The 11049-nt window shown below is 38.5% G+C and overlaps 1 protein-coding gene across 1 annotated transcript in view; it reads left to right on the top strand.

The window, feature by feature from the left end:
* auh (AU RNA binding protein/enoyl-CoA hydratase) overlaps positions 1 to 8009 on the top strand; it is a 30367-nt gene extending 22358 nt beyond the window's left edge. Inside the window, exons 7-10 of the mRNA XM_077243327.1 lie at positions 2636 to 2823; positions 2901 to 2951; positions 5765 to 5812; positions 7302 to 8009. Of these exons, the coding sequence (XP_077099442.1) occupies positions 2636 to 2823; positions 2901 to 2951; positions 5765 to 5812; positions 7302 to 7379 (365 nt within the window). The 3' untranslated portion in view covers positions 7380 to 8009. The remainder of the gene's footprint in view (positions 1 to 2635; positions 2824 to 2900; positions 2952 to 5764; positions 5813 to 7301) is intronic.
* The last annotated feature ends 3040 nt before the right edge of the window (positions 8010 to 11049 follow it).

The following is an 11049-nucleotide window of genomic DNA, read 5'->3' on the forward strand; positions in this document are numbered from 1 at the left end:
CAGGAGGTAAGAGGGCAAGGAAATGTTATCGAAACTATTCTGAAGACAGTTCCCTTCATAGATATTCATATAAACCCCTACCACCATTTATTCTTCCTACACTTCCTATGTTCCTACAGAAACAGTGAACTTTCTGTCTGGTACAGTTTTTGCTCTGATGGAGGGGCTGTTTTCTTTGCGTCCGTCTTCAGCAAGTCCTGTCTCTGGCCTGTGTTTATGTCCTGTTTACAGACTTTGTAATATTCCCACACAAATGACATTTTTGGAAATGATTGCAAAGCAGTTTTTGTGCAAGTCCAGAATAGAGATCGCCCAAAATAAAACTTAAAACCGCTCCGACTTATGGGCATGTCTATTTTCTATTATTTGTTCCAATCATCCCCCAGGCTGTTTGAAACCCCTGGTTTACACTCTTCAGGAAATCAACCTGCAAATGGCTGAGTGATAACTGACTCTGCATATAAAAAAGAATTCCCCAAAATGGAAATGTATTCATTGTCGTGTTTTTCCAACCCTATCTGTTGTTGTCTTTTCTGTACAATGCAAAAATTTAGGAAAGTTTAAAAGACAACAATAGGTCAAGAATAATTCTCTCAACTCTAAAGAAACACCACAGGAAGAACCATAAATTAGTCCATTTGACTAATACTCCAACTATATACTGTAATAGTATTACTAGTATATTCCAAGTCTCCTGAAACCGGTAGTTTTATGCAGGGAACAGATTGAAATTCCCATCCACCAAAACTTTCTCCATTTTAGGCAACATACTGCATCACGAACTTGCACCTGCATTCAGTTACGCCACACATACAAATCATTGGCGTTTTGAACCAGTGGTATTTTGCAGTCTAAATGCAGATGCACATATCATTGTTTGTGTGAACAACTAACTAAAATGTATCACAAGACTTTAAACGTAGCGCTCATAAAGTGTCCTTATTTTCTGACAGATGTCACTTGATCTACTTTTAATATGATTTTATAGTGCTATTTATTTGTTTTGTTTCCTTGAACTTGACAACACTGGTCATTTTGAGCTCTACTGTAGTTATTTGTTTAAATTCTACCGGTTAAGAAGTTTGGAGTAGAATTGAAGAATACACAGTTTGCCCTTAACTATCTATTTTTCTTCTTATCACTTGCCTATGTCTATGCCATTTAGCAAAACACGTAAAATGTTCTCAACATACGGTACCTAGATATAAATGAAATTAATTTCCTGCTGTTGAATAGATAAAATTCTAGCTTTTGTTAAAAAACTTTACAGCCTGTCATAAGCACAGCTTCAGGTTCTCAAGAATGGGTGCGCACACACACAAGCACACACTTGTTGTGCCTTCATTTGTTTGCTGGCAATTTCTGTTTATTTTGCTGTTCTGAATTGAATAAAAAATGGTTTGTACAATTTTCCTGGTCTCTGTTGATTTGCATTGAAGTGACCATAATTACCTCCATTTCTGTACGAGGATTGTGACTTTAACTGCCCGCTGAAATTATGTAGTTTAGTTTAAGTAGTAAAAATCTTTGTGTAAATTAAAATAAATGAAGGCTCCTAGCAACATGGCGAGTGGGCCACTTATTTTCAAGACCTATTGTAAAGCAATTAGGTTCGTTTTGTACAATTTTATAAGACTGGTGCTTCTAAAGCTCAGGCTGCATAGTTGATATCATGCTAAAACACAGGCCATGAGTGTTTTTCTTCAACACTTTCAATGAATGACCAGCACCTTTAAATATCTGTGTGCAACAAATATTTATCACATGAGTTTATGGAGTTGTGTATGGAGAGGTGAACCAGGCCACCGCTAAGATATGCAGCCTTCTGTTGGAGTTGTGAATTACAATGTGTATTTTTTAATAGTGTTAACAGCATTGAAGCACAATGCAACTAATTCCTCTTGTTCTCACTCCTCATCAGCTTCCCACACTAACTTTTTGCTTAATTTTCCAAATTCGACAGTTGCCAAATGGCGAGTTTTTCAAACACTCTAAAGATGTTGTTTTCTGTTTTTCTGAAATCAGAGAATCAACAAAAGGCGTCCTGAGAAGTTGCATCTTTCTCTTTGACAGCCCTAGACACCGCAAACAAAATAAGAGAAGAATTTGTTTAGCCGATCAGAGAACTTGAGCATTGAGTTTTGCTGCCATGTCTTTGGAAGGTAGTGATTCAAAGAGATTATCATCGTCTGTTTTCACAAAAATATGAAGTTTTCAACATTAATAATAATAATGTGACACTGAAGACTGGAGTAATAATGCTGAAAATTCGGCTTTGCATCACCGGAATAAAACAAAATTCATATAGAAAACAATTATAAGTGGTGTAATTTTTCACAATATTACTGGGGGTTTTTTCTGCGTTTTTGTAAATGCAGTTTGTATAGTGTGCTTGTCTGTACTGTACTGTATAAAAGTCATACGGTCGAAAATTAGCACTGCTGTCCAAGAGCGTTCATCAGAAATAGTCAAACTGGAAAGACCATCATCAGTTAGTGTGCATGCTTAAATGCAGCCTTGGTGAGCATAAGCATAAAACATAAAAAAATCTTACTATCCCCATAATCAAACATGCTTTGAATGTGATTGGATGTCACAGATTAATATGAGATTTGTCCTCATATTCTGTCTGTAGGGGGAACTCAGCGCCTGCCCCGAACTGTAGGAGTGTCCGTAGCTAAAGAGCTGATATTTGCGGCGCGGGTGTTGAGCGGCGAAGAGGCCAAGAGTCTCGGCCTAGTCAATCATGCTGTGGAGCAGAATCCCAGTGGAGACGCTGCATATTTGCGAGCTCTGGATCTGGCCCGTGAATTCATCCCTCAGGTATGAACTGCCATGCTCGCTCATTCAGCTTCAAAAGTTTCTTACTGTACATTGTTCTAATGAAGGTTCTCTTCAAGGGGCCAATTGCGATTAGAATGGCGAAGTTGGCAATCGACCAGGGAATAGAGGTAAGATTGCACATTGTACTGACTTATCCGGTCAAAAATAAAGAGCTGTTTTCTTCCTGGTTTTTGAGAGTGAGGCAATCTGTGTTGGCATCTTCTACCAAGTGACTTGAATGTTTGGCAAAATACCGTAGAGTTTGATTGAAGAAGCGTCCTTTGATGTCAAGAAAAAAATTTGATCATTATTTTGATATAAGTTACCATGACTATTAAAGGGGACCTATTAGCTTCACAAACAAGGCTCAGTCGCTGGATTTGCACAATGTTGTTTCTGAAAGATTTATATATTAACATTACGGTACATATTAGTCGATGAGTTGAATCAACTTAACTTCACAGCAACTATGTTAATTCATCCACTTACTATTCAGTAACGTCCAGTTGCATTCTAGAAGTTGTAACGTCTTCCCGAGTCTCTCCATCAGTGTCCAACTCTGGTTTGAACATGTAAGGTTGAATACGCTATTGACAATTTCTGACATATTTGCTGTGTGAGATTCTCCAGAGTATCCGAAGCACGAGCTGTAAAGGCAGCAGCAGCTCATTTGCATTTGCAAGGTACACACACAAAAACGGCGTGTTTTTGCTCACACCCAAATACGACTGTAGCAATGTTCAGGGAAGAAGGAGGCGGGAAACGGCGAACAATCAAAGAAACTTTATTTAAAATAAAACAAACAAACCAAAGTACCGCCAGCAGCCCCTCGTGGAGGCCTGCTGGCTAAAATAAAATACAAAAACCAAACACAACTAAAACACAGGCCTGTTCCTCTCTCGATCATCAACGTCGTCGCTCCTCCTTTATGCTTCTGCTCCTCCGTGAGAGATGCTCATTAGCAATCGCACCACCGGCCTTGCTCCGTTCTCTCACGTCCCTCGGCCGTCCTTCGCCACAACAAGCAAATTGGACAAGCTATATTAAAGGATCTTAGGGGTATTTTGAGCTGAAACTTCACAGACACATTCTGGGGACACCTGAGACTTATATTACATCTTGAGAAAAGGGGCATAATAGGTCCCCTTTAAATAATCTTACTTTTCCCTGCTGTTTCTGAGCAAACATATAAGAACAGACATACTATGATGCAGCAAATATACATCTGTTATAATACCTACGTCCATCTCTCAGCATGTATATGCTTACCAGTGAAAGAGTGTTTGTACGTGAAGTCATGTGCAGCTGTCATCCGAGTTACCAAAGAGAGCGTCTGCTTCATGACATTACCTTGACCCTAGAGGCCAGCCTGTCAACACCACACGTCCTTAAGGAAGTGACCTCCTCATCTTTTCTGTGGATGTCATTAAAAGAGGAAAAAAGCTAGCACAGGCTCACTGGAAAACGTGCCTCTATCTACATGTTAGCAAAACTCCTAAAACTTACCTGTAAATAAAATTCACTGCAGTTTCCAGCTAAAATTAACACTAGAGGCAGTAAAACACCAACAACGTTTATTCCTTTTTACACAAATTATGATTACAGGGGCAGATTATTAATTAATAAGGACGTAGTGTTGTGCAAGGAATCGCATAGAAATATGTGTTATGACCTTTTTCACTTTTACCAAAGCACATCCTTTTAGGGATGCACGATATATCGGCCACCACATCAGTATCGGCTGCTATATGTTCATTGTTAATAAATTTGGCCGATATTTTAAAGGCCATAAATAATGTATTGTTTCCTTCTGATGAGACACTTCAGATGTGCACTGTTCAACATGATCGGTTTCAATTGCTTGAAATATGATTAGAATCACTTAAAAAAAGGAAAATACAGGGAAGTGCAACACGTGCAGTGCAGGTCTGTCATATAGACTACATTAAATTATAATGAGAACATTATTATTGTGTGTTTGGCACATGGCTTTTAATGGTGAGACTTTTGTTTTCGTAATCAGGCTCTCAAAAATTATATAAAAATTCTAATTTAGATTTATCGGCCAATATATCGGTTATCGGCTTTCAAAATATCAGTGCATCCCTACATCCTTTGTAAACCAATACATTTTGATGTTTGTATCACATAACTAGCTCCATATGCGTGGCTTTTCTCACCTGGTACAGCATTGCACTTGTCGAGTCCCATGAAGCACCAGTCATGACAAAAGCGCTCAAAGACTTAAAGCAGCAAGTTGTTGCTTCAGCAAATGTTTTATTCTCACGTTTGCTTTTGTTAACACTATCAGTCAGGTTTAGTGTAGGTGGTACGTTATTTTCAAAAAACCATAGAGTGACCTTTTAGCATCACTCAACATGCATTTAATTTCTGAACTGCTGCCATACATACAATTAAATATTTTCAGATTCAAGTTAAGAAAACTGAACATGATTTAAGTGTCACTCACTGGACATTTCATTTTTGGAAGTGTTGCAAAATATGAAAGCAGCAACGTAATATCATTTTGCATAAATGTTGCCACAGGCACGTTTTTCCCAATGAGCCTGGGTTGAAAAAAGCAATTGCTTATATTTGAAGATGCTTCACTAGGACGCAAAATAGCTTGTTTTCATCTGACCTTCTTTAGAAGAGCTGTCGCTGTTAAATGAAGAAAGAGCTCTACTGAGCCTCTGATGCCAAAGGACATTTACTTCAAATTCAGTTGTTTTTCTAGTGAGCAGTTCAGATATTTCTGTGTTTGTGAAATGCCAAGGTCACCTACAAAAGTTGGTCTCTCTTCTTCTGTGTTGTCATGAGGAGCTCTTGCACGTTTATTGGATAGTTTGTTCCCACGGCTACAAGGAGAAAAGAAAGTGTGTTGTGTGGGCACGGATGATGCAAAACTAGTGTCGGATGTTGTTGTTGTTGTTTTTTCCAGGTGGATTTAAAGACAGGATTAGCTATTGAAGAGGCATGTTATTCTCAGGTATGTTTACACAATGAAAATTCCCATTAATCTGAGAATCAAAATAGTGTTTTGTTAACTTTTGTTTTTTGAGCCAAAATACTGTTGTACAATAGAGAGCGTAACAGTTGGGATCCAAAGTAAAAACCCCATTTGTTTTCAACATGGAGAAATATATTTTACCAATGATTGATAAACCTTTCAAGAGCCATGTCCTGGCGCTCTGACATATTGAAGGAGTAGTTCACTTCAGAATTAAAAATTTCCTGATAATTTCCTGACCCCCACGACATCCAAAATATTCATGTCTTTCTTTCTTCAGTCAAAAGAAGTGAAGGTTTTTGAGGAAAACATTCCAGGATTTTTCTCCATGTGGTGGACTTCAACAGGGACCAATGTCAGTTTCAGTGCATCTTCAAAGTCTCGACACGATCCCATCCGAGGAATACAGGTCTAATCTAGCCAAACTATCGTTCATTTTAAAAAAAAAATGAACATTTATATACTTTTTAAACAGAAATGCTCGTCTTTAACGTCCACGACTTCACGCATTACGTAATCATGTTGGAAAGGCCAGGCGGTAACCTGATTTATGTGGAAAGTGTAGGGTTGGGCGAAAAACTCTCATCTCATTTTCTCCTCCAACGTCAAAATCACCCGACATCGTTGTTTTACCTTTTATTAATGTATTTTTTTTGTAAATGGTGTTTGACTTATTCCTTGCACGTTGGCTTTGTAAACACTAGGTCGGGAAGTGGGCGCCGAGGCGGGCTCTCCGGGGGGGGGGGGACGCGGCGCGGTGCGCGGCGGCGACTCTGGACGTGCGCCGGGCCCTTCTCGCGGATCTCCGCAGCTACGGCTCGCGGCGTGACCTTTTAACGTGATTACGTAATGTGTGACGGATCGCAGTGCTGGTGCAAGACGAGCATTTGTGGTTAAAGTATATAAATGTTTTTTTTTGGGGGGGGGGGTTGTGGCCGATGGTTTGTCTAGATCAGACTCTTATTCCTCGGCTGGGATCGTGTCGAGATTTTGAAGCTGCACTGAAACTGACATTTCGACCGCACTGAAGTCATTATATGGAGAAAAATCATGAAATGTTTTCCTCAAAAACTTCAATTTATGGAGAAAAAGCGTGAAATGTTTTCCTCAAAAACCTTCATTTATTTTCGACTGAAGAAAGAAAGACATGAATATCTTGGATGTCGTGGGGTTGAGTAAATTATCAGGAAAGTCCCAGCTTTCCCGGTCCTGTTACCCTCTCTCCTCTCCTATCTCTTCTTGTCCGTCCTCATCGTGTCCTGGCAAATAAAGTCAAAAATAAATAGTAGCTGTATAAAAAGAATTCCTTTAATTTCATATAATCAGTCTGTGTATCAGCCATTTCAAGGGTTAACATGCACTTCATGCAGAGAGTGAACGCTGGCCTAGATCACTCAGAAAGCCACTATATTTAGCTCCTGAGACAGCACAGCTGTAGCGGTCCTCTGATACCACTGTTGTCTCCTAGGTGATCCCAACCAAAGACCGGCTGGAAGGTTTGCTGGCGTTCAGAGAAAAGCGTCCTCCTTGCTTTAAGGGCGAGTGACACCGGCCTAACCAACCCAGTTACAAGCAGCTGCCTTCTACATTGCCCTTCTGAGTCCCGTAAAGATTGTTGCATACCTGAAATATTTGGAGCGCTGCCATGATAGTCAGATCTGTAGGCATTTCAGCTGAAATGCGTGAAGAGCAAGCTTGAAAGATGAAAGCTATTCCTTCGTCAGTGGATCAGCTTCTTTTTGCATGGTATGTCCTTTGTGATTATGAACTTCTTTCCTTTCTGTTGTATGTTTGTTACATAATATAAAGATACTTTGTTTATTCTCATCAGTTGAAATAATACAGAATGCACTTCAAACTAACTCAAAATGGGAAATTAAATATTACAATTGATTCCATTATAAGACAGTTACAGCATACAGTACATCTCAAACTAAATCCGGTTGTGTCAGTTGATTCCAGGAATCAGCGCTGATATTAAGCATTAAAACTGCTTTCACATCAAACCTGTGTATGTAATTAGTCAGTTTTTGCCCTGAGGATATTGACTCCCTCTCAGTCTCTGTTTCAAGGTGTATGTTGTAATGAAATGGCTACTGTAAGCAAAGCCATTTGTAAAAATGACTGTAATTTGTAATTTATGCAATAAAACTTATCTATACTCGGTGTAATTCAACAACACAACTATTTAATATTTTAAAAACAAGATAATACTGACAAGTACCTGTATAAAGATTATCTTACTTCCTCCAGTGAGTTTTTATTTATTTATTTTTTAATGCCCTTAGTGTTTACTCATGTTATCTTACAGATATATCCTGCTCTTCATAGGTTAGATATATGGCAATGAACATCACTGGATTAAAAACGGCTTTATTCATGCAAACAAGATAATTATATACAGTATTAATGCACTACTGTTTAAAAGGGGTTAGAAAGATTTTTTTTTAATAAATGAATGCTTTTATTCAGCAAAGATGCATTAAATTGATAAAAAGTGACAGTAAAGACATTTCTAATGTTACAAAAGATTTCTGTTTCAGATAAATGCTGTTCTTTTCAACTTTCTATTCATTGAAGAATCCTGGACAAAATGTATCAGTTTCCACAAAAATATGAATCAGGACAAATGTTTTCAACACTGATAATAATCAGAAATGTTTCATCATATGTAATATATGATGACTTTCGATAGACATAATTAAACAATACAAATATTATTTATAGCTTAAAGTCCCCAATTGTTCTGTAACATTGACGCAATGAAAGTGAGTCATGCTTCCCAGCTTCTCCATTCCCAGGAGCTCTGCAATCATTTCACAGGAACTGATAAAGCTGATAAAACTCAGCTTAACGAGTCTACCATAGTTTTAGGGCTTCGCTTGGAATGTTAATTGCCATCATGATAGAATATCACAGTTGTGGTTTTACAGTATTTGTTATTTGAGCTTCAGTGGCAAAAGAGAAAAAAAACCTGACTGTTGCAAGATCTGCTGAGTCAGCCAGCAGGAGCTCCGCCCCAGGGGCTCATGGGGGATTGGGTTAACACACTGATGTAATGCTTATCTAACACACACAACGCAGGAAAGCACAACTGCCCAAATACATATGAGCCTAGGATGTGTTCACTCGTGTCAGCTTTTATTCTCATTCATAGCTTCTGCAGGCTCAAATGTCAAAAAGGGACGTTTATTGCTATATTTTGTCTTCTCTGGTGCTGCATGGTTTTGCGGAGTGCTTTGTCGATTCACATTTGATTTTTAAAATGAGACTAACTTTCTTATAGCTTTTTTTGTCTGATAGCTATTTCACCTTTGTTACTAAACTTTAAACAGTTAGTGTTTGTAGTTTTTAACCGATTAATGAATGAGGTCAGGAAATTACCATTCCACTTCTCATTGTCCAATGAAATTAGAGCTTGTTTTGCCACATTACGATTGGTTGGTGAATTATAATTGTCTGACGGCAGAGATACGTAAATATGAACAGGAATATTTAGACTTTTGAACAGTTTTGGACCCGTTGTCATATTAAGTATAAAAATATGCATTGTGTTCTGTTGAACACATTGATTCATTTCTCATGTGCCTCAGCTGATGTTTTATATTCTTCAATATCTGGTCGACCGAAAAGTAGCGCCATTGGTTGTGTCTCTAAAAACTAGCACAGGAAGCAATGTTGTTCTGAAGAACTGTAACTTATTTAAATATATGTATTACAATTAAAATTAGTGTTATCATTTTCCCTTTACACTTGAACAAACAAGAATAAATTGATAGATTTAAACCCTAAACACCAGAATAGGATCCTGAAAGAATACTTTAAGGCCAAAGTAGGTCATTATTAATCGTGGTATTATTTCTTCTCCTATTTTATTGGTAGAGCAAATATGTTGAGCAGGAAATGACATGCATACTTGGGTATTGAAATGCTTTGGGGATTTTTGTCTTAAAGTCTTGTTTTCTAGCATGTTTTCTCTTTGATGACAGCATTGCAGCTGTGGTGGCGGCTCAGGAATGTAAACCACATCCACATCTTAGACAGCGTCAGTCTGCATTCCTGTGTGCTCAATGAAGCCTTTATTCCAGTGGTTTAAGACCTAGCATGTCTTCACATGCGCTCCAGCGATCAGTTCCTCATTATATTCACCCTCATGAAACGGTCTGAGCTCCACACCTGCGTCAGGATCTCAATCACCACAGTCAGATGCTTTTAAACTCCAGCACACACAATACAAAGTGTACTTCAATTTTAAATATAAGAAAGAACAATTCAAAATTATTAAAAAAATATTACTACATTTCATTATTCTGTATGAATTACCCATAAACATGTTATCGTACACAAACAAAATGGGGTATTTTCAGAAACATTTAATTCAATTAATCAATCTTTGAAATGTTGCGATATAGTATAATATAATTAACATACTATAATAGAATATATAATTGCTGTATCATCTGCTGCTCATGCCAGTTCAGTCTCTCCAGGATTTTGCGATTGCAGAATTAAACCCAAAATCAAGTGAACTCCACAATATTTGCGACAGCTTGCAATTTTCTGAAATTGTCACAGATTTTCTATAGAATTTGGCCCGAGACACGTTGTGTGATGTCATCAGATTGCGCATTCAGCCAATGCGGGTGGAATATGACCCTGTCCCAAATGGCGCATTTCATGTGGACTTAATTTGCGCGTGCTCGCTGAGTCTACGAGTCCGTAGGCTGTCCCATTCATCATTTTAGGGTGGTTCTTCAACTACAGGCACTTTTGGCCTTGTGAACTTGAGGGGGAAAAAAGTGTTCAAATCAAAATTGTCACAGTCTAACAGTTAAATATAACTAGTCTAGTTTAATGATCCATAAGAGAACAAACTTACATTATAAGACAAATTGGTCAGTACCAGCAGGAATATGACTGAGGTGTCCTTGAGCAAGGCACATAACCCCCAATCGCTCCCCGGGCGCCACTCAAGGCTGCCCGCTGCTCCGGGTGTGTGTATCCACGTTTGCAGTGTGTGTGTGTTCACTACTCACTACTCTGCTCCTAATGTGTGTGCACTTACTTGGATGGGTTAAATGCAGAGGTCAAATTCCAAGTATGGGTTACCATACTTGGCCATCACGTGTCACTTTCACTTTTCACTTTCAGTGACTACTTTGCTCAGAGAACCTGTCAATCACAGCTGTCAAACATGTATGCCACAGCGCCGTTTT

This window comes from Siphateles boraxobius, unplaced genomic scaffold (genome assembly GCF_051911475.1).
Source record: "Siphateles boraxobius isolate OS27281-9 unplaced genomic scaffold, OSU_SipBor_1 25, whole genome shotgun sequence".
In the NCBI taxonomy this organism is placed as follows: Eukaryota; Metazoa; Chordata; class Actinopteri; order Cypriniformes; family Leuciscidae; genus Siphateles; species Siphateles boraxobius.